The sequence below is a fragment of the Genypterus blacodes genome, unplaced genomic scaffold (genome assembly GCF_046128005.1).
Source record: "Genypterus blacodes isolate CSIRO-AG114 ecotype Tasmania unplaced genomic scaffold, CSIRO-AGI_Gbla_v1 ptg000112l_1, whole genome shotgun sequence".
NCBI lineage: Eukaryota > Metazoa > Chordata > Actinopteri > Ophidiiformes > Ophidiidae > Genypterus > Genypterus blacodes.
Genome location: NW_027466916.1, coordinates 1,501,502 through 1,526,889, shown reverse-complemented (window position 1 = coordinate 1,526,889; position 25,388 = coordinate 1,501,502). Strand labels below are relative to the sequence as shown.

General features: G+C 47.8%; 3 protein-coding genes across 3 annotated transcripts; 1 reads left to right on the top strand and 2 right to left on the bottom strand.

The window, feature by feature from the left end:
• Positions 1 to 537: 537 nt before the first annotated feature.
• On the bottom strand, positions 538 to 6,793 carry klhl28 (kelch like family member 28). The gene is made up of 6 exons (XM_076161648.1): positions 6,675 to 6,793; positions 5,584 to 5,844; positions 4,860 to 5,497; positions 4,310 to 4,753; positions 3,144 to 3,352; positions 538 to 3,059 (listed from the first exon to the last, which is right to left on the bottom strand). The coding sequence occupies exons 2-6, from the start codon at positions 5,842 to 5,844 to the stop codon at positions 2,896 to 2,898; spliced, it is 1,716 nt and encodes a 571-aa protein (XP_076017763.1). The 5' UTR covers positions 6,675 to 6,793; the 3' UTR covers positions 538 to 2,895.
• A 1,005-nt stretch (positions 6,794 to 7,798) lies between these two features.
• On the top strand, positions 7,799 to 19,661 carry togaram1 (TOG array regulator of axonemal microtubules 1). Its single transcript, XM_076161704.1, has 23 exons — positions 7,799 to 8,096; positions 8,670 to 10,327; positions 11,556 to 11,622; positions 12,233 to 12,361; positions 12,470 to 12,724; positions 12,829 to 13,109; positions 13,539 to 13,762; positions 13,938 to 14,038; positions 14,130 to 14,300; positions 14,468 to 14,533; positions 14,650 to 14,819; positions 14,922 to 15,081; positions 15,222 to 15,464; positions 15,824 to 15,941; positions 16,029 to 16,134; positions 16,401 to 16,636; positions 16,736 to 16,894; positions 17,016 to 17,142; positions 17,281 to 17,396; positions 17,547 to 17,715; positions 17,843 to 18,062; positions 18,172 to 18,258; positions 18,370 to 19,661. Exons 2-23 carry the CDS (start codon positions 9,299 to 9,301, stop codon positions 18,621 to 18,623), a joined length of 4,488 nt encoding a protein of 1,495 aa, XP_076017819.1. The 5' UTR covers positions 7,799 to 8,096; positions 8,670 to 9,298; the 3' UTR covers positions 18,624 to 19,661.
• A 986-nt stretch (positions 19,662 to 20,647) lies between these two features.
• Positions 20,648 to 24,983, bottom strand: ccdc28b (coiled-coil domain containing 28B). Its single transcript, XM_076161519.1, has 6 exons — positions 24,742 to 24,983; positions 23,143 to 23,459; positions 22,781 to 22,950; positions 22,372 to 22,526; positions 21,288 to 21,310; positions 20,648 to 21,187 (listed from the first exon to the last, which is right to left on the bottom strand). Exons 2-6 carry the CDS (start codon positions 23,376 to 23,378, stop codon positions 21,133 to 21,135), a joined length of 639 nt encoding a protein of 212 aa, XP_076017634.1. The 5' UTR covers positions 23,379 to 23,459; positions 24,742 to 24,983; the 3' UTR covers positions 20,648 to 21,132.
• Between the last annotated feature and the right edge of the window lie 405 nt (positions 24,984 to 25,388).

Genomic DNA, 25,388 nt, shown 5'->3' with positions numbered 1-25,388 from the left:
TCCCATAATACACACGCACACACACGAACACGCAGGAGGTGTGTGATGCACTCAAAGAGACGATGACGGCGGCGGCAGCACGAGACGACGCCCGCGTGATCTGTGCTGCGACTGCGGGACGGTAAAGTGACGACACAACATGTATTACAACACGTCCATACTAAAGACGGCTTACAGACAGCATGTGAAGTTAATCGAACCTAGACGTACAAACAACAACAGCATTCAATCACTTCTTTCTCAAGTCACATTGGTTGAGATAAACTCAGGTTCATCACTCAGGATGAAGACAAAATCAAAGACGGGTCTGTACACGATGATGATGAGGAGGATGATGATGATGCAACCTTAACAATGTGCAAGGCAAATGTCCTTAAAGATCAGGAGAGGAATCAATAGGGTCGATCATTTTACAAGTACGTGACGTTTGGAGTACAAAGGTAAAGGACAAGAACACGTCGCGTCCCGTCTGGTAGTTTAGGTACAAGACTTCCACCGGGCAAAGTCGGCTTAACTCTAGATTATATTCCCCCATCTGGCCGATAATCAGTAGATTCTGAACAACATGTGGCCTAAATAAACATATGCCCTGTAAGAGTGAACAAGCATGCACAACAGAAGATACACAGACTCACAAAATACCTGTTCGGACTGGAATCCAGCGGTGCGGCGTGACGCCCGATGAGAGGAACCAACAGACGAGCCACGTGGGATTTCCCTTACAGCAATATGAGACCTTGCCTTGGCTTTTAGAAGAGACTAATTAACACAAAACATTCACCCGCAGAGGGAACAGAAGTCTTATTGCATCATCTAAATGCTTTCAGCCTAAATTAAAACACAACAGTATGTACAAATTACATCATGTATCTTAGAGTTTGGTAAGTGCCACGCAGAGATTAGTGCACAATGAAACTACGACAAACTGGCCGACAATCAAAGCCCACACCTGGGGATCCATCTATTGCTTGGATCGCCGTCCCTTCAAGTCTCGCCGTGGCTACACAACAAAGAGGGGGGAGCGAGGGCAAGCGGGGGCACGGGGGGGGGGGGGGGCGAGTTCTGTTCTGCTGAGCCGGTTCGTCTCCAAGGCCACAGGATCAGCGACAGTGGCAACGCGGCCTGAGATGGCTGGTACAGCACTTGGCGCTTCATCATCTATCTCCATGACGGCATGGAAGAATATATCGCTAATAGATAAACAAAAAGGATGTGTGTGTGTTGGGCTATTGAGCTATTTCAGGAGCTGAGGGGTCGGGACGTGATATCAGATTTGGAAAGAATGAGGTCATGTTTTGGCACTCTTCACATGGAGCTGTGAGCAGATCAACATGACCCTGAGCTTGCCAGCGAGACCGACGCCACGCCAGGGTGGCAAGGTGAGGTGGGAGGTTAGGTGAGGAGGGAAGGTTTTCTGCCCGATCACGGGCAGAAAACCAAAAGGGGGAGTCGGCAATTTGACAACAACAACAACAACAACAACGCATGTTCTTGTGTGTGGCATTCAGAATTGGTAAGCAAATATGCTACTTTATGGACACTTAGGGAAAATACGAGAACAGAAGTTTGTAGTTCTCCAACCACAGTCCTCGCTTTGAGAAGGACTTGGGATTTATTGCGTGGTTGGAGGGGGGGGGGGGGGGGGTGTTCAGATTCTGAGCATTCTCAAAATGCACATAAACCAAATCACATCTAACACAACAGAGGCCGGACAAACGCTGACCTCCACGAGTCCTGAATCCTAAATACAGCACCAGTCGGTATCACGTACGGACCAAAGCGGTGAAAAATAACAAAAACAAAAACAAAACGGGGCCACGGTCGACTTTGACCGTTGCGGCAAGCGAGCGTGTGACCTGACCTCGGCGAGATGTGACACGAGCGAGAACGAGGAGCATTTCCCCCCCTGGATGAGGCGGAGACACGTGGCAAACACACGGGAGAATGCAGCGAGACTAGTCTGACACACACACACACACAGTCATCCTCACACATACACACACTAGTGACCCAGTGCAGAAGAACATTTACAGGCAATGCAGAGGATAAACTCCTACCTACTGTGTGTGTGTATCAGTGTGACTATGTACACGAGAGAAAAAAGCAGCCCTTTGAGAAATATAAAGATTGAAACTTTTCTCTACTTTTGTTGTGAAGCACTGATGTGGATGCAGAGGCCTCAGTGTGCAAACGTCCACGTCGCCGAGCCCTCGCCCCCCGAGCGTCCGCCCTGCACGCAGACACGGACACAGAAACAACCGTAGCGGACACATGCACGTACCCCTCAGGCACACACACACGGCACACACACACACACTGTACATACTAAATGGCTAACGACCACGAATTCGTACAAATACACAAGCGAGGTTCTACAAAACGTAACCAGGCGGTAACCGGTTGTGGCGGCGAAAACGTAAAACCAAACCAAAGTGATGTAAGTGTTGACACGGTTAATGGCGCGGACAGAAAAACAAAAAAGTCTACCAACACGACGTCCAATGTCTACAAACACAAAAGTGACACGTTTCTCCCACAAGCCTCTGGGAAATGGCTCAGAGTCCTCCTTGTGGTCCAGCAGCAGTAGAGTGGTCGTCTCCCTCCCGTGTCCGTGACAACAGCCGTCCAGCGGTCTTCCTCTCCCGTCCAAACGACATCCGCGGCTTTTGCCTCGCCTCTCTGAAACCTCTGCCGGCCAACGGGACCGGCGCGTCCGCCCGCCCGTCCGCCCGTCCACCTGGCGGGCTCGCCCTCGTCTGGCATCCGTGTTGGCGGCGCAACACTCCTGTTCCCCTGGAGGATGAACGTGAAGAAGGAGGAGGAGGAGGAGACAACAAAAAGAAATGTTTTTGCATCTAATTGTTTTCATGGGGTCCTAGCCAGCTGGGCCATGGGTCAAAGGGCGGTCAGGCCAAAGTTACAGCGGCAGTACATCATGCCGCTGGAGTCCAACCAGCTGTCTGTAATGGGGTCATAGCGCTGGACAGTGTTCAAGTAGGACGACCCCGAGTGACCTCCCACCACATAGAGGTAGTTGTCCACGATGGCCGAGCCCACACCTGCAAGACAAGGACAGGGGCATCAGAAACACTCGCTCCATTACACAACTCTTCCTCTTCACTTGAGCCCTTTTCGACACTCACCGGTGCGCGGATCGTTCATGGGCCGACACGCCGTCCACTGGTTCTGGTGTGGGTCGTAGCGCTCGATGCTGGACAGATGAGACACGCCGTTGTGGCCGCCGACCACGAAGATGAAGCCGAGCATGACGCCCACGCCGAAGTTGATCCTCTTATCTGCCATGGGGGCTACCATTTCCCAGGCGTCCTTACTGGGGTCGTACCGCTCCACGCTGAGGGGAGGAGAAACAGCACAATTGAACCAGGATTTTATTCGTTCAGAAAGCGTTACAAATAATATTGGGTAGCACAATGTGGACTTGGACTGAATGATTCTTTATAGTTCCATTTCTCTAGCAGCAACCACTGGTTAGTAACACAACACGGCACTTCAAACAGGAAGTTAGTTGAAGCTACAGTGAGGAAAACAGGTCCGACAGGCAGTCTGATCACCCAGTGCATCCAGTTTAATGAGTCACCTATGGCGATGGCGATGGCCTCGAAACCAAACCCCTGGACGATCAGCTGGAGTAATTGCTATTTGGGACTGTTTTTGCTTTATGAAAGGACACACAAGTCACAGGGGAACGAGGAAAAAAACACCGTCCCCTAAAGATTCCTGCCCAAACACATTCTCCTGAGGGGTTTGGGGAGTCAAGGAGACTAGCAACAACAGAGCCTGATCTCTCTGGTGAGCCGCCGCCGCAGCAACAACAGACTAACTGACTAACCAGCAGCCACAAGTCTCAACCTAGAAACTCCAGCGGCCACTTCTGTCCGTTAAGATTCCTCTTCACTCATTAGCGGGCTGCCGGCTATTTTCTCAGCCGCACTTGACATCCTTCACTTGATTGCTATGTCTATTAAACAAGTAGCGGGACCTTGAGAGAGAAATCTGGGTTAGGAGGTCCTAAAGGGGCACAGGAGCCTTTTCCATGAGATCAAAGGCTGGAATTATGGAAACAGGAGTGGCAGAGCTGCATATTATGTTATGGTGCTGAGGTTAAAGGTCATCTCGAGGAACACAGAACAGTTCTGATCCGAGCTGGTGGATCTGATAGTTGTGTAATGCGCCTCAAAACAATGATGTGAATTTAAATGAGGTTGAGGTGCTGAGAACATTTGAAAAATAACTATATTCAGTCGCTGTTCAGTTATCTAGGCCCCTCCCCCTCTCTCTATGGTCCTACCTGTTCATATGGGCCGGACCGTAGCCTCCGATCGCGTACACCATCCCATCCAAGACAGCCGTGGCAAAGCAGCTGCGGGACTTTGTCATGGGAGCTACCGGCTGCCACTCCTTCAGCTTGGGGACGTATTTCTCCACAGACTGGAGGTAATACTGGCCGTCGTAGCCTCCCAGGGCGTACAGCTCTCCGGCCAGGACCACCACCCCCAGAGTGCTGCGGCACTCTGCCATACGCTCCACGGAGGACCAGGTGTTGCTTTCGGGGTCCCAGCTCTCCACGGTGCTCTCGTGCCTCCGATAGCTGATGCCCTGCCTCATGTGTGTGGCGATGCCTCCCACCACGTACACCTTATGGTCCAGCACCGCCACGCCAAACTCATATCTGGGTACGCTGAGGGGGGCCAGACCGATCCACGAATCTGTCTGAGGGAAATACATTTCCATGCTGCAGGGCAAATACAGACCATAGCAAACAGTCGGTGAGTGAGAAGACATTAGCATCAAAGCTACACTTATAAACGTGATCTACAGATTGATTAGGTTTACTTCACCTTTCTAATGTTGCAAACAGTCCAGCCTTTCCTCCGACCGCGAGCAGCACCTTTGGGGCACAGCGTGGCCGTGCAGACAAAACCGTCTGATAGGAGAGCCGGTGCTCGGGCATGAAATGATATTTGAGCGCCTCGTTCAGCAGGTGCTTACACGCGTGGTCTTCTCGTATAAGGTGGTTGGCTTCATAAAGGCGAGTCAGGAATTTGACGCTGAGGAGTGGCAGACGCACACAGTGCAGCAGCTGGGCCAGGTGCTGCTGTCTCTCCGTTACATCATATTTGATCCATGATTCCATAGCGTAAAACACAGTCTCCTCCGTCACCACCTTAAGGCAGTCGTTTGACACGATCTCATCCAGCTCGGCTCTCGTCAGCTCAAAGAACTCCTCCGTCTGACAAACTTCCTCAAAGTTCTCGCAGATGAACTTTGTGGCAGCCAGGCAGAGGTCGTGGCAGCCATACGTCTCGGCAAAACGGGAGATGCCGATGCAGTTCCCAGCATCCAGCTGGCTTTCTAAAAAGGAGCAGCACTCCTTAAGCACCAGCTTGACCTGGAGTAAGTTGGCAGCTGGCAGCAGAGATTCCACTGTTTCTTGGGAGATGAACACAGTGCCAGTGTATGCATATTCAACAATGGCCTAGAAGAGAGGGAACAAAGCACAACCAAAACATGAGGCACAGCAGTATAAAGGCGGTTTAAGGTCTCAGTTCACACGAGACGTACCTGCAGAGCCGTCTCATCGATGCACTGGAACTCCACCTCGGACGTCTCCTTCTCAGACAGGTTCCCCGTGAACATGGCCTTGAAGTAAGGACTGATGCTGGCCAGCACTACTTTATGGGCATGGATCTTGGAGTCGCCCACCCGGAGGACAATGTCACACAGTTCGTGATCCTGCCGCAACAGCTGGAGGCCTTGCAGCAACTGCTCGGAGTGAGGCCGGGTCAAACTGGCAAACATATAGGACTGGTCCTGCTGGTCCATCTGAGGGCGGGGGGTGCAGAGATCAGAGCCTTGTTGACATTTGTAACTAACCTCATGTTGACAGTGTGGTCAACAATCAATGGCATAAAAAAACAAACACCCAGACCAGCTGATCCAGAGAGGAAATGCCTGTGCAACATGACGTAAACACAACATGGATTACAGAAACATGCCACAGCGCTGTTAGCGTGCTGGAGACCTTTTTAATCCAGTTTAACAGGGTTCAGAGTTAACATTAAGTCATCTTTTGGCTCGGAGGAAGAGCGAGAGAGCGTGTAACACCGTGCAGGCGCATTGATCACACCGAGAGCCCTCTGTCATCTCATTACAGCCTCATTTCAACTCATTACGAGCGGGGCAGAGAAATAAATCTCAGTCTCGGTCGTGTTGGCGGACTGATGTTAGCTTGTTGACCGAGGCCTTCGCTTGTTTTCGCTCATTCCCACATCAACACTCGCTGCATCTTGACTAACCGTGACATCAGGAGGTAGCTGTAGCACTATAGCTAACCCACTGTAAAGCCAATAGCAACTTGGCTTTTGCGACAACATCAATCCACGAACGGCCCGTGTATAGCATCTCTCTCGAACACAATATTAAAGGTTAAAGGCAATGTTTGATCCTGCGATTACACGGCACATATTCCTCTGTTTCCACGCACCGCAGTCAACGCAGGTTAGCTGCTAAAAATAAACACAGTTACTGAGGCTAGCTGCATCATTGATTGATTTACAGTAACATGGCTGACAAATACGAAACGCGACGCTGTAGCTTTGGGATTCGCATTAACTTTGATTATGTGCAATGCAAAACACAAACCTGTGACTTACTGTGCGTGTGATAAGCCGCTGCAATGGAGGATTTGTATCAAGCTGGGCAACCCGAGCGGCTATCGGGACAACAACCTACTGCCGAGCCTCACTAGCCACAGAGCCACAGGGCTACACAGGCGCGCTTATAAAAACAAGACAGCAACAACAGCACACCCACTTCCGCTGCTTTCAAAATAAGAGCACGAGAGCCTCTATTTATGGAATTGCGCCTACAGAAGAGCCTTTATTTTCAATGTCACACACTGAGGAAGTATTGAGATGATGGTGTTAGGTACATTGATGGGCTTTTACGGAATGAACGCAGGAGTACAAAACAGAATTTGCTAACGTCGAGGGCAAATAATTATATTCATTAAATTGGGAAATGTGAAAATGGTGACAAATGGCGATCACGAGTTCTCAGCCGGTGGAATTAAAACCTGGACTTGGACTGACTGGAAACCATTACATTTTCCTTCGTTTATGAGTAAAGTATTCTTGAAAGGAACACGTATCTGATTTTTTTAAATAATAATCATACTGAGAAACCTTGTTTGTTGACTCAACTCAACTCGGAGGACATGATATAGGTTACATATACTAAACAAAATTAAAACAGGAATTAACCATTTATAATAGCATACCAGTAAACTATTTATAAAATAAGATCTCTAATAAAGGCAACATAAAATTGACACATTTCACTACAGATATCTGAATGTATTATTGCAGTGTAATGAGTATTAATAAGAGCTCCGTGCTCCGTTACATTAAGGTGCGTCAAGAAAGCTTTGCCAGTAAGCCATCATGCACAATATGGACCTAAACTAAATGGGATGAAACCAATATTTGCGTTATTAATTACACATGGGCTTATCCTATGATGAGAGGGTAAATGTCTGAAATTAGGGGGGGGGGGTCTATCATTAAAAGTCATATGAAAGCATAGTAACGTTGGTCCTGTATTAAATATGTACGAGCACAATTAAACAGCAACTTTAAAAACGTGAACTCATGATTTATGTTATGAAAGTGCCCGTATGTGAGTTTTCCCACTTTAAAGTCCTCATATATCTCATTCCTGCGCCGCGTCCCTGCTCATTCGCTTGGCCGCAGCTCGGCGATGATGATGATGATGATGATGATGATACCGCCTCGGTCTCGCGTCACCATGGAAGCGCTCCGTTTGCTACATGTATTCGCCATTTTGCTGCCTGGCTCGGTGTGTGTATGCGTGTGTGTGTGTACGCGTGTGTGTGTGTGTGAATACCGCCGTAGCTTCCAGTCGTTCGCGGCTGTAGTAACGAACCTAAAACAAGTTGGGAAAATGTCCTCAACCAGAGAACCGTAGCTGCCGCAGCATGACACGGACATTTGGACCACGGAACATTACTTAAGAGGCGTCGAGTGACACCGGAGGAGGAGCTGCGGGAATGCAAGGTTTATGCTTTAAATCGTTTGTTAAACTTAAGTAGCCATTACTAACCTAACAACCCCGACTAGCTACCCAGATTAGTTAGCTTCACTGTTTGTTGTGGTTAGCTAACATGGAGCTCGTCTCTAGTCTCCTTCTTGGCTTTTGTCGGGGCTCGGTAGCTCACTGGGGGCTTTGCTGTAATATCGTGTAACTGGCTAAGGTTGCATGCGACGTTTCAGATACTTCACCGCTCATAAGTAACGCTAAGTAACGGGGATGAACGACAGAAGCGAACGCTATATATTTTTATATTTGTTATTTTTATAAACCACCCTGCGTGCAACAGCGTCGCCGGCAGCCACAAGTGGCTGAGTGTGCGTGTGTTCGCTCTTCGTGCGTTGGTATGGGGTCGATCATGATTGTATCTGGTTATAACACACACACACACACTCAGTCAGTACAACGTTACATGGCTCAGATGACACACACTGTTAGCGAGGCTGTTGTGGTTCAGTGGTGTGTTTGCTTGTTATTTATTCAGCCCTTTCACACGCAGTCTGTATTCTGTGTCTTTTCCTCTCCATCTGAATTCACAGATTGAGCATTTAACAGGAGGGCTTCTACGCTGACACAGAGCCACAGGGTGAAGCACAAAAGAAAGAAGAGGAGTACCATCATCTTCTCCGGATTCAAGCGTCCAAACGTCCTCTCCCTTATATTTCACCCCCTTCACCCCAGCCCAGCCCAACCCATTACCCCAAGTGCACCCAAGGGCCCGGGGCCAAAGACAGCACAAATTGGATTGTTGCAAACCTAATCCCAGGCACCCCCCTTCCTCTCCCTGACTCTCCTGTCTGAGGAACAAAACTCCAAAATCTGTATTATTATAGAATATATAATAATAAATAATCCATGATGTCATTATGGGGGGGTGCTAGGGTGTTTATATTCATGTCGAATGGGACATCATTCATGATGTCAACTCTGGCATCTTTCATGATGTCAACTATGACATGTCGTAATGTTAAAAAATACAACTGCTAATCGAGTATTTATGTAAATGAAATGAAAAGCCTGAGGTAATTTTTGGGGCAAGTTTGGAGGCGGTTGTAGGAATGGTGCATGTTGCAACTGCAAAAAAACAAACAAATAGACAAACCGCCCTCTAGTTGTAGCAGTGGGATTCCTGGAATTCTCATATCGGACCCCATCCATAAGAGGATCAATGATGATACCGGGATTGATCTCCAAGGAGTTACACGAGCAGCTTCTGGACGTGAAGAATTACCAAAATCGCACAAATGGAGTGGAAGAGCTGAAGCACATTCTCTCAGAGGTGGACCTGGAGTTAGTCCCCTCCGACAGTATTCAAGAATTCATCCATTTTCTCCCCCGACTTCTGGATGACAGTAATTTTAAAGTGTTGTATGGCACCTTACAGGTTTTAAACTTACTCATTCGGAAGCTGGACTCCAGGGCAGACACATATTTCAAGCAGATAGCCTTAGTGGCTCTGAAGGCTCTCGGAGATGCTCGGACCGTCACCAGGAATGAATACATGAATGTGTTTCAACAGCTGATGAAAACTGTTGGACCACAACAGGTACTGGATCTTGTCATCAACAATTTAAGACACAAGAATTCTAAGGTCCGTGAAGATGTTCTGAACATCATCATTGCGGCTATGCTCACTCATCCTCAGAAGGATTTCAACATCCCCAAGCTTTGTCTTGAGGTTGCCCCCTACCTGGCAGACAGCAAAAGGAAGGTCCGCCATGCGGCTCTTGAGCTGTTTGCTGTTTTCGATAATTGCCTGGACACAGGGAAGAAGCAGCCCTTGATGAAAGCTGTGGATATGGTTGAGCTTAATGAGGATGTGGAGGGTCTGATGGCAGCTGTGCATGCGAGGCGAGCCAGGCATGTCCTTCCTCGGCTATCCTCAGAGGGAATCGTGGAATATGGATTGGTGATGCCCAAACTGGGACAGCGGTGCTCCTCACAGTGTGGTACAGGAGCGGACCTCAACTGGGTGCTTAATGGAGGACGGATAAGCAGCGCTAAGAGCAGTAGAACTAAACCAAACTCTGAGCGGTTACATGGCTATGGCAGCTTAGGCTCCCTCACCGATGACGCTCTGCTTCAGAGGAGAATAGTCAGTGCGGGTAAAGGGAAGAACAAGCTACCCTGGGAGATGACGAGCCTCTCATCCACCGACCAGGAACGAAGCGCCTCCGATGGGAAGTTCTCTGAACAGGTGGGATCAGTCAGCCTGCAGTATTCTCACTTATCTCACATTCAACATGTTATCTATGCACCAGCTTTAGAATATGACCAGCTTTATGTTGCTCTGTTCACTAAAGGCATATAAAAGTATATAAAAAATCACACATGGAGATGATTGAAATGTTACCCTTTGAATTCACTGATTGACACTAAGGAGGCAGCTACTGACTTAAGAAGCTCTTGCTCACGTTTGTTTAAAAAGGCATTGAAGTCAATCTGTGTATATTTTCCTCTGTGTAGAGCTGTTGTTGAATAATAAACAATGCCAAAGGCATCAATTCAAAGCTAATGATATCCCAGAGGTGACTCGTCCCTCAGAGATGTTTGGATGGTTTAAGAAGGAATATTTAAATATAACAACCTCGATCATGGGCTTTTGAGATAGAATGGAGCAGAGGGAGTCGAGTATATCTTATAACAAATATTTTAAAGCACCCTTTTTTGTTATATGCTGCTGAGGAAAATCACTTAAAATGGCTGTTATGTATTTACTCTTATTGGATTAAGTATTTGTTTAATTTGTTGAACGGATTGGATTGTGATGAATGGGTTATTATATCATGAGGCATTGATTGACCATATTTAGTTATGTGAACTATCACTCATCGCAGAGCTTCCATTTGAAACCCATCTGTTTACAGCAGCTGTTTCCCAGCAACGCCGTCGCCACTCAGTACATTTGCTGGAGGGAGCTTGAGAGATAATTGGAAGTATCATCTTGGAAATATCACAGGGGGGTTGTGGTTGTAAAACACGGCCACATTTACCGCTCTGCTGTTGATTGCAATCACTCTGAGTGCTCGGTAATGTGAGTTGATCAGATAGCAGGTAGAAAGATTGACCTCAGCCACAGGCTCTTTCACAAAGGATGAGATGTGAGCACTGATGCTAAAAATCTGTCATGACTCTCTCACTCAGTCCCCGCTTCATTTATTTAGCTCCCGCCAGTGTTCCACAGGTGTCACAGATGCATGGTTAACGGTGAATGTTTCATGAGAACAATAGACATCACGTACATAAAGGTGTCGCCTCTTTACAACGGCAGAAGATCTAAACCAAGCCCAGTGTCGCTTTTCTGCTCAAATCTCTGCTACGTCCCTTTGTGCCACTTGATTGTTCCATGTGTCACTTGAACCTCAGTATTTATTGTTGCTGTCAAAACACAATATACAATATTGATGTATTCTTTATGTTTCTAGGTGTCCAGTGAGGAGTGGCCTACATTGTCCAGGAAGCTTAGTCCAGAGACCTATGTACCCAGTTTCAGTAAGTGACCCCACTTCCTTCCCTCTCTCACCCACTAAGTCCATTAAACTAGATTAGCGTGCTGAGTCAAAGGACACATGTTACCAAAAGCCCTGTGATGACTGGGTTGCTTGGTACATGGTTGTCATTCCGGTCTCACAAGGGGGCCGTTGAGTTCATTGCACCGTGACACTCAGCGGCCAAACAGTACAACGATAAATGCTGGCCTGCTGTAATGTTAGTCCCACTGTAGTCCTCAATCTGGACACAAACTGATAGTTATCCTTACATGATAATTGTACTTACTGCAGGGGTGGTGGGGAACCAAATTAGATGGATGTGCTTGATGGTTGCAAGATGGTTATTGTGCAGTTTCCAAGTCTCTTGTGTTCAAAGTGAGAGTCTCTGTACTGGTTGTCAGGTACAACCAATGCTTACAGGCAAGATGGGACTTAATTGTGTCTCTGGGTAGCAAATCTGCAGTTTGGACCATCCAGAAGAATGTCAGGAGGTTTGGTCTGAGACAAATCTGTCATGTTCCTCATTAGAAAGACTCACCTGGTCTGTATAGTTGCATTAGAACAGCAGTTATTTTGCAAATTGTTTTGTAATTGTAAAACTTGCTCTCTAGGTTCTGTAGAACCACAGAGGCCTCAGTCCACCAGAATAAGGCAATCACCTGCACGCCTCAGGAGAAGTGGAAGTCTCAATTTACACCCCGACATGTCCAAAACCACCAACTACTCTGACCCAGATGTTGGTAAGGATGGAAAACAATTTATTCGCTTTGTTTATGTTCTTCATAGGTTTACATGGAGGCGCGTGAGTACTTTGTTGGTCTTAACAAGCTGAATGTCCTGTATCACAGTGGTCCACAAGGCGAGCAGCCTGCAGAGGAACCCCAGTGTGGAGCGCACCTTCTCCCTGCCCTCCAACCCGACCACATCCAGCTCCTCATTCCTGCTACCCTCCTACCCACTGGCTACTCTCCCAGGAGGCATACTAACTCCAACACTGTCCTGCCATCACGTAGACTCCTGCCTGTCTATGTCTAACACCTGGCCCAACAACAGAGACAGTAGCCCTCATCATCGAGACCCCAGCCCCTGGAAAGACAGAGCAGGCAAGGAGATAAACAACAATGTGGTAGTTTGTAACCTTAACGGAAAACCTAATGAAACATGCAGTGGCCTCTTTTTCCTCACTCACATGTCTTACCTCCTACAGCAGACACTATTTCCAGCAGATGCTCTCCCAGACCTCTTTGCGCTACCCTGGGGAGCTCTTCCACCTCATCATTCCGACGGGCTCTAAGCAGCACTAGGCCGTCTCTCTCCATCTCACCGGTCGTCCCTCTGACAGAGCAAGTCCTGTCTTACAACGAGCAGAGGTCCAACGCTGCAGGCAGCCCACGGAACCAGCGGATGGAGAGGAGCGTTGAACTGGACCCCATAAGCTTCAACACGGTGCAGGATCCTCAAGAGGAAGACCCTCTGGACATGCAGGAGGTCGGAAGATTAGGCTGTCTATATTTTCTTAGAGAGGCTCAGTGAGAATATAAATACAATCCTCAATGTTCTGTACCCAAAACTCAGCAAACACCCCCACACTCAAGGCTGCAGAAGGAGAGAAATACAGCAGGTTAAATATAGCAAAGCTCAGCAGCCAGCAGCCACACAGGAGCAGTGACTGTGTTCTTTGTGTATAAAGAACGTGTACATAAACACAACTCCAACTCTCTCTAAACAAACAATGCTAAGATATTCAAAGTAATGTCATTAAAAAAGACAGAGATCCCTTCATCCACATAGCTTTGGACAACTTCGTGGTTATGAGGGTCTGTTGTCCTGTGTGAGCCTGAGTCATGTAGCACGTGTGTGTGGTCCTAGTCTGCTGCTCCAGAGTTTCTGAGTTTCCAATTTGCATGTGTCTCACAGATGATGAACTCGCTGCGCTCGCTACGCAACAGTGCCGCCAAGAAGCGAGCCAAGGCGGGCCTTCACAGTCCATACCCAGACAGCCCGGACTCGGCTCTGAAGCTGGACTGGAGCCCAGACTCGCCTTTCCATACGTCCGCCAGGCTCACCAGCTCGGCCAGCGAAAGTGGCCTCTCCAGTCTCTGCTCCACCCACAACTCCACCTTCAATGGCATCAAAACCAGGTGAAACATCCAAAGATCTCAAAACTCGCACGAGGGACAGCTGTGTTAACGTTATTCCATGCCTGGTGTCGAGGTTAAGCCATAGCTCATCACTATGCGGTGCTGCGTGTGGAGGTGTTGAGCCCTTTTGACTGATGCGCTAACATGAGTTCTCACTTGTCACACCTGTCAACAGTCCTAGAAACTCTCCCTCTCCAGCAACCAAGCCTCGCATTGCAAGAGTGCCTTCCGCAAAACTGAGGGGCTCTGTGTCCATGGACTTCAGCTGCCTTCAAGGTAGAGATGGGATTACATTTTGATGATTTTGATCACAGTTTTGCGTTGTTCTACATCTCACTCGGGTTTTCATTGTTTTCTTTTTCTTAAGGAATTTCTCCAAAAGATGAAATGTCGTCGGAGGTGGGTGTCGTGGGGCAGAGAGTCGCTTACTCCAACGGAACGATTAGGACTGAGGAAGACCTTTGTGGAAGTGATCCGTCCCCTCCCCCGGTCAAGCCGGCCTGTCGGGAGTCCATCAGACCTGGGAAGCCTTCCAAAGGTCAGCCAGCAGCCTGCAGCGGGAAACACTCAAGACATCCTGCCCTCATTAGCCCATATCCTCTTATCATCATTGAAGTGTATTAATTGGCAGAATAAGATGGATAATGTACCGTGGACTCGCCCTGGTTCATGCTCATCTGTCCTGTCCCTTGTCCTCCTCTTTAGGATCTCAGAGCCACAGCAGCAGGACCTCACCAGCCGCAGACATACCTGAAGGAGTCATTGGAAAAGGTCACTGCACTTCCTTATTTACAACCTTCTATCTCATCTTTCCCCTCTCATACTTGCTGTGTAAAGACTACCTCTATATTTACATGCGATGTAATGGTTCTTCAATGTTTTCCTAGGTGTGTTTGGCTCTGCGATGTTCTCCAGCCGCTCAGGAGTGGCCTTGTCATTTGAGCAGGGCGACGCGGTGTCTAAACCCTCCACCGATCCCTCAGCAGACATCTACAGCTTCACCCTCTCTGGCAGCCATCTAGACAGTAATGGCAGCCCGCGGTTAGGTGACCATAAGGTTTGTGCCACATCTGTCCAGCAGTAAACTGTGTGACATCCCTGGAAAGTTTCCGCTCACCAAAGTAAAGCTTTTGAAATGTTTCTACCCATGTTTGTGTAGGAGAGAGTGCGGACTGTGAGGGTTAACCGTGATAAGCGTGTGGATCCATCAGAGGGCCAGTTTGCTCAGGAGGATCCTGCACGAGAGAAGATTCGTCTACGGGTCAGACAGATGCTGTCAGATGCACCGGCAGAAGAGAATACTGTGCTGCTCTTCAAAGGCAAGTCAACTGATTTATGCTTTACACTTTGTATGTGTTTATACTTATTATCAGAGCCATACTACATGTGTATCCTGTCTATGCCTCTCACTACTGTGTTTGAAGCCACAAGCCTGACAGGATTCCCTTTTGTGTTGCAGATCTGCACCTGAACGGCAGCACCCTGAATTTCTCCAAGGCCGACCTTCCTGCTGACGAGCCTCCGCACAGCCCCGTCACCGTCAGTCCTCTCAGCCCGCCACCCTCCCAAAGCCCCAACAAGTGCTTGTCCCCGGCTCACCAGCCCAGCCCTCCCACCGTCCCCCCCAACCCCAAAAACCTACCTCGTCTTCGGCGGGCCCTGAGCCTCACCAGGAACAGACCCTCGCTCTCCCACAGCTCAGGTAGGATAGATCCGGCCTTTTCCTTTATTCTCATCCTCGGTGTCATGTGTCGGTAAATCTCACTGGCGATTCAGCAGTAATACAGCACATTATAAATAGATGAGCCACTGCTTTTACAGGCCTTTGTGTATAGAAAATTGGAGCATTAATTAGAGTGTGGAAGCTAACAGAGCATGGGCGAATAAGATGTTTGTTGGGCTAATGTGCCACAATGCTCCTGTTTTGACAACCTCATGTTACTGTTAATGCACCGCCGCCCACACACACTGCTTGTTTTCAGACTGATAGAGATGTAACATTAGACCGAATCTCTGTGCGTGCCTGCGGGCGTGTGTGTGTGTGTGTGATGGGCTGTTTAGATGAGCTCTCCCTTGGCGACCAGAAGAAAAATCACTCTGAGCCTCCGGAGCTCCGTCCCTTCTCCAAACCCGACCTGGCGCTGACGCAGAGTTTCAACCTGCTGAGCTCAGAGGACTGGTGAGTGTCACATGATGTACGTATATACAGTGTATGTATATTATAATATTGATATATAATTCATACACTGATTGATCCACTTAACAGGGAGAAGAAGATCGAGGGTCTGATTTTCCTGCGTAGTCTGGCGCACTTCCACTCAGACACGCTCAGCAGCAAGCTCCATGATGTCTGCATGGCCCTCATTCAGGAGGTACGCCACTCATCCTGTCGTATTACATTCCTCGACTTACCTTGTCTGACCTCAGCTAGATCCGTTCCTCTGTTGAACCGCTTCTCTCTTACCGTCACAGCAATTATGTACTGCAGCCTCTCAGGTTTCTCTCTGAGCTTCTCCTGTCAACTCCTCATTGATTTTTGTCATGTTAATGTTTTTCTTTCCTGCCCTTTATGTTCAATATTGATTCTGCACGGTGCTGTGCTTTGCCTGGAGGATCAATAACGTCCATTTTGTTTTAGGTAAAGAACTTGCGGTCGTGTGTGTCGAGGGTGGCGGTGGGCACGCTGGGTGACATGTACAGCCACCTGCAGAAGGCAATGGACCAGGAGCTGGAGGGGACAGCCAAGGCCTTGTTGCAGAAGGGCGGCGAGAGCAACGCTTTCATTAGACAGGACGTGGACGCAGCACTGGACTCCATGGTGCAGCACTGCACCCCCATTCGTAGCATCAATGCTCTGCTCAGTGGAGGACTGAGGTCAGGATGAAACACGACACGCATGCTCTCGTCATCAGCATTCTTCCTGTCCTCAACATAATCAAATCATGTTTCCATCTCCTCTGCTGTTGCTCTCAGTCATCTCAATGCAGCGGTGAGGAAATGCACAGCCCAGCATCTGGCCACTCTGGTGGAGAAGGTTGGTGCAGTCCGCCTCCTGTCTGGAGGTAAAGATCTCACCGACAGAATCCTCACCGCTGTCTCCAGGCTCGCACAAGACTCGTCACAAGAAGCCAGGTTTGACCAGAGCTTCACTGCATGACATTTGTTTAAGCTGACAGGGAGCCACACCTGCTCCTCCACATGCTCCTGATCTGGACATGTTGACACGTTGTGACTATGTTGGTTCAACCCAAAGGTTCTTTGGGAGGCGAATGCTGCTGTCCCTGTCGTCCCACCCTGACTTTGACAAGATCCTGGAAAAATATATCCCCTCCAAGGACCTGGCAGCTGTCAAAGACACTGTCTTCACTCTCAAGACCAAGGTAGAGTCTTGGTCCCTCTTGTGTGTGTCTGTCCTTCACTGATGGGATCAGACCTTTTCTCTGGAGGCCAAACGCTGTCATGTTGGATTTACTGCAAACACTTCTGGATGTTATTTTGAGGCTGTGGTGTTTTTTCAGGGTCTGGGTGAGATGCCACAAGACACACAGTCAGCCAGGGGCAGACGCTCCCTGCCGGGCAGCGGCACGGTCAGAGCCTCCTCTCTCACCAGAGAGCCACTGAGCCAAACTAACAGGTGTGTGTGTGTGTGTGTGTGTGTGTGTGTGTGTGTGTGTGTGTGTGTGTGTGTGTGTGTGTGTGTGTGTGTGTGTGTGTGTGTGTGTGTGTGTGTGTGTGTGTGTTCATGAATATTCACACTGTTTGTTGTGTTTTACAACATCTACAGGGAGTCGAACAGCCATAACAGCTGCCGACCTCAGGTAAAGACTGAATACATCCAGACGATCACAACTCTGCTGGGGTCAAAGGACTTTAGAGTGAGAATCAAGGGAATCGACCAGCTGGTGACTGACTGCCAGCACAACCCCAACATGGTCATCAAAAACATATTCCCGGTTTGTAGCTTCCACTCATATTTTGCTGAACCAAAGTCATGAAGTACCACAAAATGTTTCATCTAGAACTCTTAACAAACGTATCTTTGTGTTTCTTGGTTCTTCATCTCCTCCCCCGCCCTCTCAGGTGTTCGATGCCTTCAGGGGCCGGCTGCAGGAATCTAACAGCAAGGTCAACCTGTACGCCCTGGAGTCCCTGCAGAAGATCATCAACTCGTTGAAGGACAATCTGTCACAGGTGGTCAACATCCTGGTCCCAGCCATCGTGGACAATCACCTCAACTCCAAGAACAACGCCGTCTACTCTGCTGCGATCGGGTCCATCAACGCGCTCATCCTAAATCTCGGTGCTCATCTCAAACAATTCATACTGAACCATTAATGATACAGGCCGAAATGTAGCTCAATGCTCGTCTGTCCATAAACTTGTCGTTGTCTTTCTCGTTTCCATGACAGATAACATGCTCCTCCTCCAGCCTTTCTGCACCAAGGCTCAGTTTTTAAGTGGGAAAGCGAAGGTGGATCTCATCGGGAAGGTCGCAGGTGTGTCCTTTGTAACATCTCTGTCCAAAAAGGGCAAAAGCATGCAACACAGTCACCCAGTTCATATGGTCTGATCTCAAACTCCATCACTCCCTCCTTCTCTCCATCCAGATGTGGTCACGGCGCTCTATCCCCGCAAGCCTCAGATGGTGGAGCAGAGAGCCCTGCCCCTGCTGTGGCACCTCCTGGGCGCGTCCGGTCACAGCGGCACCGTGCACGGCCGGGGCGGGGGCGTGCGAGGCGCGACCGCTCACCTGTGCCAAGCCCTTTACGCCCAGATGGGGCCCGGCCTGAGCGAGTGCGCCGCCTCCCAGTCTGCCAACGTCTACAAGGGACTCACAGATGTCCTGAGGACGTTATCCTGACCGTAAAGAGCAAAAACAAAATCCACAACCAAATGTTGGAAGAGAAGAACATTGAACACTGACCTTACTTGAAGACGGAGATGTTCTACCTTTTTTGTTTTTTTTATAGTGCCTGCACTTTTATACTGTTAAAGAGAACGTCATTAAGGATTCAGAGTTGGTATGCTTATCCCTCCTCTGCTACACTAACATGGGCAACTTGTGACATGTTGGCATCAGGTCTCACACATACACAACCTGCTCTCTTTGCACTTTTGAAACCATAGCTCATTTCCTCGTATCTTGTCATAGTTTTTTAAGGATCTAAACAAACGTAGTGTAGAGGAATCAGACACTACGGCAGAATGTGAAGGTGACCTGCACAAAGGGAGACGTTAGGGGATCAGAAAGCTGTATATTTTTTGCCGTTTCATCAAATGTGATGTGATATTTTTAAGACGTGTCTTATGTAGTCGCTTTGAAGATCCGCAAGAGAATAACAAGAATATTAGAAAATACTTTTGTACAGCTCCAATGTGTATTTGCACAGTATTTTGCTTATTCTGTAATCATACAGTATATAATTTATCTATTGTGTCCTTGTTTTAAAGTCCTGATATATGAAACACGTTAATGATGTGCTGAGTCGGTACTTCATTTGCATGACCAAATGTTACTGACAAATTTATATTTTTAAGATGATGATGATGATGATGATGATGTACGCTGATGCCTCGATCAAGGTTCGAACTAAATCACCAGGGTGGGAACAACGGGGAGACGAAACGATGACGACAAAACGATGAAGGTCGCGTCTCGGTATAGTGCCAGTCTGCAAGTAGCCTTTCCTTTCCTTCTGTTAGAACTCATGCAGAAAGACAGATTGATATATAAATAAAGTGTTTTATTTCTGTACAAGCAGCTTCCAGTCGTGTCGTTGAGGTTTAGATTCTCTTTGTGCTTCTGTCTGAAGAGGTTAATGACCTGATTCTGTTGTGCCGACAGTCAATGACAATGTAAGCTAGAAACGCATTTGCTGAAGAAAAGGCGCTGTGATTGCATTTGCTGAAAGGTTTTGCCGAAAGTGCCTGAAAGATTGAAGTGTGAAGGCCTGAAAAATGTCTAAATGGTTTCTGTACTCGAATGAAGAAGTTAAAAGCAGTTTGAATGAAAGCTAAAGCTCGAATCCTGTGAGGCTGCTCATTGTTTGTAAACAACAGGTGCAGCCAATTAAGCAGAGACAAAGAGCTGAGTCAGTGTGAAGATGGAAGACGCCTTCAAATATGAGCAAGTTAGAAGAGCCTGAAGGTAATTTAAATGACAAAATGAACTAACAAATGTGCATTAATAGATTATGAGGACGATAATTAGCTTTTAATTAATAATAGGTCGTTTAAACACACACACACACACACCCCTTCATATTTCCTGGAGAGAATCGGACATTGTGACCAAGATGATAAATCCACTGGACCAGTTTAAAATAAGATGCAAGAGGTAGAAAAAAAAAGCTTATATTTCATTTTAATAACCAAATGCACAATGCTTGAAGGAATCGCACCATAAGCTTTCAAACTGAGCACAACAACGCTTAAATGACCTTGTCTGGCTTTATACATTACAGCTAAGGTTCATTACCTATGAGTTTAAAACCCAAACCCTCTCTACAAACCCAGTTCTGAGAGTAGCTGCCATTGTGAAATTGTACTAAACAGCTTTTTTTCCCAAAACACAGTGTGTATGTCTTCACATGTCCGACTGGACCGGATCCCTGTGAGCCAACATGCTACAGTAGGAGGTTGAACGGCGTTGCGGTAGCGTGTTGAGTTTGTGCTTAGAGGGGAAACTGCAGGAATAAAGCCAAGGCATCCAAGTCCCTCTAAAGTCCGATAAAGTAGCTGATTGATCGGCACACCAACAGTCTCTCAATCATCTTTACGCAGATTTCAGTCTAGTCAAATTAACCTTTAGTACATTTGGTCTCCAGCCGTCGTCTACAATCTTTCAACTTCTTCTAGGTTGCGCTTTTGTTTCAGCACAGGTATAAAAAATGAGGGAGTGCATTTGGAACCGGAGCAAAAAGCTGAAACTCCCCTGAAGATCCTGAGCTAACCCACAGTGGTGAAGTCGACACGAGAGCCAAACATGTTTTGCTACTTCCGTATGGCTCAAAAGGCTAAAACCTTTACAGAAAACTGTCCAGGACAAACCCATTTCTTGTGCTATGAATGAGGGAGTTGCGATTGTGGCCGGCGGCTCCTTGTAAGCTGTTGTTTACTTCCCTCGGCGTCGTTGACAAAATGGAAAATACAAGCCCCTCCTCCTGTGGCTGTTTCCATTCCGTTACTAAGGCAGCTGGATCAACGCCATGGCAACCCTGGACTGGCTGGATGCTGCGAGATGATGAGCGGTTGCCGCCGTACACACACACACACACACACACACACACACACACACACACACACACACACACACACACACACACACACACACACACACACACACACACACACACACACACACACACTCCTCATGGACCAGATGTCTTGGGCAGGTCCTGGTTTTCAGCCAAGTGGAGCTTTTGTCTGAGCGGAGGATTCACATTAAGGATTCACGCCTACAGACTTTTTTTTGGAGAAGCAGAATCATTCACTTCACTACTTCAGGGAGGCAGGGAAAGGATACATTGACGTGCTGAGCTCCTCCAGCTGTGGGAACAAACCAGAAAGCATGAATGGATGAGAGAGACGGAGCCATAAATAGAACAGAGTGTATAATCATTAACTGTGATCATATTACACAACAGCTCGTCCGTGTCAATACCTGCACCTGAGTTCTATCATTGTAAGAGAGAACAAACGGTCGTGTTCTGTTCTTATCGGTACAGAGTGTGTGTGTGTGTGTGTGTGTGTGTGTGTGTGTGTGTGTGTGTGTGTGTGTGTGTGTGTGTGTGTGTGTGTGTGTGTGTGTGTGTGTGTGTGCGTGTGTGTGTGTGTGTGCGCGCGCGCGCTTTATGGCAGAATTATCCACAGCAGCGTCTGCAGTTAGCTGAGGGCTTTTTCTCGGCTCCTTCTCACACACACATACCGACAGCAGCGGTGCGTCACCAGGGGCCACACCGCTACGCTAACAATAGACACTGACAGGGCCGTGTTTGGACCGCCTATGACGCCCGGCGCTGATAATAGCAAAGCATATGAGCGTTCATCATAGTTAAAAGGTGAGACAAGAGAACAGCACACGTGTTATATTGGGTTATGTTGTACTAATGAGGCTCATGAGTGTGTGGAATGTATGCACGGCTCATTCTGCTGAACCTCGGAGGGCATTAGAAAAGCAGAAATGGAACAAACGTCTTGTGGTTAAGATGCTTTTTGGGAAGGAGGCACATATGGATACAAATGAGCCTGTAGACAGAGCAGCCGTCACATTCTCCTCTAATGCAGGAGTCTGTTTCATTGTTACCACAGAAACAGTTTCACAGCACTCCAGGTTCTGCCGGTTGTAAAACTGACACCAAAACCTGCCTCGCTCCGACCTTAAGGAACCTATTACTCACATAAACAACCTTTATAGTTTTGGTTTAAGTATCAAATGACAGTGTTCCCTTACTTCCACTAAATTCTTCTCATCTTGTAGAATTCTTGGGGATATGAAATAAGAAAAAAGTGTCACACCTAAAGAATAATGTGGATCTGAAGCCTTTTTGAGGACCAGGCTGAAATTTAGGATAATGTTTTAAACGCGAGTTGAATTCCGTGTTGCTTACATTGCAGAGCAGGTGCTCCAGGTTGTGGTCTGAGGTGCACTTCCTCTGGTCCTCGGATAGTTCCTCTACGTGGCTGTCCATGCTGAAGTGCAGCCGCGCCAGCTTCTCCTGCATCTCGCGCACGTGCTCCAGCTGCTCAAAGGAGCAGACTTTACCTGGAACACAACACACAGCAGGACACAGCTGAGACCTTTCTTCCCTCGCTAACTCATAGGGTCCGCCTCCTTTCATGTCAGGCATATTAAAGCCGAGTCAAAGGAATTTCTTTGATGGCAGACGGACAGAAATAGCAACACAAACTATTGGATTTCAGTGTGTTTGGTGGAGCAAAGCCACTTTTGCGCTGGCTTTATTTTCAGCCTGTAACTGAATATTCCCAAGGTGGCCAGGCGGATCAAGGTCATCTTACCGAAGGCCTGTAGTTTGCCTGAGTGGAAGTCGTTGAGGAGGTTGAGGAGGCCGCCCTCCATCTCTCTCACATCGGAGACGTCTGTGAGAAAGGAATGCTGTAAGGGGGAAGACTGGACCACCTTACTGGGGCCTGCAGGCTGGGGGGCCCTGGGCTTCTCCTTATGAGGCCTGACAAACACACACACAGGAAACATAATGATCCAGCAACATAATATAGGTAATATAGGTCATAACAAACTGCTGAATGAGCTGAGATGCATAAGGTAGCCTGTTAGTATGAAGCAGAACGAGTTGTAATGTTGTCATACTGTAAACAATGCTTTACACTAATGACTGAGTAACTGAGTGGGATAAACAAACCTGGTGGTCTTTGGTGGAGCTACGAAGGCTGTCAGCACCTCCTTTGGCTGCCCTGCCGCTCCGATGGACCTTTTAAACTTGCCTCTGTTCTTGGGGGAGGGAGGCTGCGGCAGGCCCAGAGAGAAGGTGGCACTTTTACTGGCAGGCAGGACGGAGAGCTTGCGGGGGTTGATAGGCGGAGGAGGGGGCTGAGGCAGAGACACCTTGGGGCTTCGCTTCTTGCGTTTGTCCTCCATGATTTCTTTCCGGACCCCTCAAATGAAGCTCTCTCTCTCTCTCTCTCTCACTCACACAGGCTGGCTGATGTACAGGACGTCCTGGAGCAACAAAAGGTAGGAAGGTTATAAGCAGTAACATTCTCTCCCCCCTCTCCTCTCCCCCCACCAGGGCTGTGTGGGTGCTGACAGCATCCTGCAGAAACAGAACCAGTGCCAGCAGGAGCGCTGCAGCCCAGGATCTCCCCTCTGCAGAGCTCTGCTCCGTCACAGACACACACACTGGCTCCAGGTGATGTAATTGTAAAAGCAGCCAAGCAACAACAAATGCAAATCGATATCTGAAGGTGTGAAGCTGCTGGACTGGTGAAACGTGATGCGTCTCTCAAGTCCCCAGGTTAGAATCTTTGGACATGTTGACAAACGGGATAAACACTCAGAGGCCACTTTATTAGGTACACACGTACAATAAAATATAATCTGATAGAACAACCTTGCAGTAAATCCTCCCTTTGTGAAGCTTAAACTCAATAATATAAAGATAAGAAACATCTCAGAATATAACAGCTGGATTACCAATGAGGGGAATCTGACACAGTTTAACTAAATCTGATCTTTATAGCAAGACTGTTATATCAGATAATGTGAATAAAGTGGAAACTAAGTGTATGGTTAGTATTGTTGTTGTCGTGTATGTTAAACGTAAAATGGTAGTGGAGCTGAATCAGCATTTTTCTGATGCAGTATCAACACAATCACAAATGGGGGATTGAATACACGACTATTGTATTTGATTACATCAGATAGAGGTGCCAAATACACAGACGAATCAGTGCCTAATATACAGATACACACCGAGAGTGTTCATCACTTCAAACAGGCAAAATGAGGAAGATACTCCTGCAGTAACTTCAGACTCTAATACTCCTAGTAGGACTTCAGAGCCGCAGTGCTTATAGATTTGACTGTGTGTGTGTGTGTGTGTGTGTGTGTGTGTGTGTGTGTGTGTGTGTGTTTGTGTACAAAAGACAAAGTAGCTGCATTCACGTCATATGATCTCAGCACGGAGCCTGAATAAAGAATAAAGCTTCATCTCATATAACAGACAGACGGAATCAGTGTTACAGTGCAGCGCATATGTGTGTGCGTGTGCGTGTGTGTGTTTGTCTCCGGCACACTGCGCCTCTATTCAAAGTAGAACCCAAAGATGGCCACTAGTCACAAACAAAGCCAACTTGACGCTCTGCTGTCCCCCCCGGCGTGCATTGTACAACAGAAACAACAACATGGCAACACACACTGCACTTTGCGACGTGTCGATGCTATATTCAGCATGAGAGATCAAAGAGGGAACCGGGAAACGGTTTACCGTCGGCACACTTACCGGATCAGTTACGCGCAAGGTGCCCAAAGCCTCTGAACGGACGCGGCGTTACATTTTTTTTAATCTCCTGAGATTTAAGACGTTTAAGAACGAAATTAATCCATAGTATAAAACCCCGAGATGTTATTGTGTCCTCCTACGGCCGTTTGGATGAATGATGGAGGGGGAAGCGCGGCATCGATGCGCCCGGTTAGTGCGGAGCTCCGGTTTGATCCTCTTAAAGGGCCAGACAGCATTTTGTGTGCGTTTGTGTGTGTGTGCGTGCATGCGTGCGTGTGTGTGTGTGTTTATCCAATAGTCATGCATGCATATGTGTGTGATATGGTGCAAGTTAAATTTCAGTTGCATGCGATTTGCTGAGAATTGTATGCAACATGAAGATGAATAAAGTATCTTATCTTAGTCCGGCGCACAGGGGCAGGGAACAGGAGGCCCTGAATGCATCATCTGACCCTATAATTCTCCTTTGAAGGCAGTTACACATGATGACCTGAAGACCTTAACTGGCCACATGGTGTCGCTGCTCCTCTCCAACTTCATTCTTGACCCACTTCCAGTGTATTTCACTTAGAAGTTAAGATATTAATAACCCAGCTAGAGATTGTGTGTGTGTGTGTGTGTGTGTGTGTGTGTGTGTGTGTGTGTGT

Coding starts and splice junctions, on each gene's coding strand:
- togaram1 (XM_076161704.1), top strand. CDS start 9,299: ATGATGATACCGGGATTGATCTCCAAGGAGTTACACGAGCAGCTTCTG. Junction 15,082..15,221: donor TACTGTGCTGCTCTTCAAAG/GCAAGTCAACTG, acceptor TTTGTGTTGCAG/ATCTGCACCTGAACGGCAGC. Junction 15,942..16,028: donor CTGCTGAGCTCAGAGGACTG/GTGAGTGTCACA, acceptor TCCACTTAACAG/GGAGAAGAAGATCGAGGGTC.
- klhl28 (XM_076161648.1), bottom strand. CDS start 5,844: ATGGACCAGCAGGACCAGTCCTATATGTTTGCCAGTTTGACCCGGCCT. Junction 4,754..4,859: donor CTGTTTGCAACATTAGAAAG/GTGAAGTAAACC, acceptor TTTGCCCTGCAG/CATGGAAATGTATTTCCCTC. Junction 3,353..4,309: donor GGTCCGGCCCATATGAACAG/GTAGGACCATAG, acceptor TCCTCCCCTCAG/CGTGGAGCGGTACGACCCCA.
- ccdc28b (XM_076161519.1), bottom strand. CDS start 23,378: ATGGAGGACAAACGCAAGAAGCGAAGCCCCAAGGTGTCTCTGCCTCAG. Junction 22,527..22,780: donor AGGCAAACTACAGGCCTTCG/GTAAGATGACCT, acceptor GTTGTGTTCCAG/GTAAAGTCTGCTCCTTTGAG. Junction 21,311..22,371: donor TGGAGCACCTGCTCTGCAAT/GTAAGCAACACG, acceptor TTGTTCCCACAG/CTGGAGGAGCTCAGCACGTC.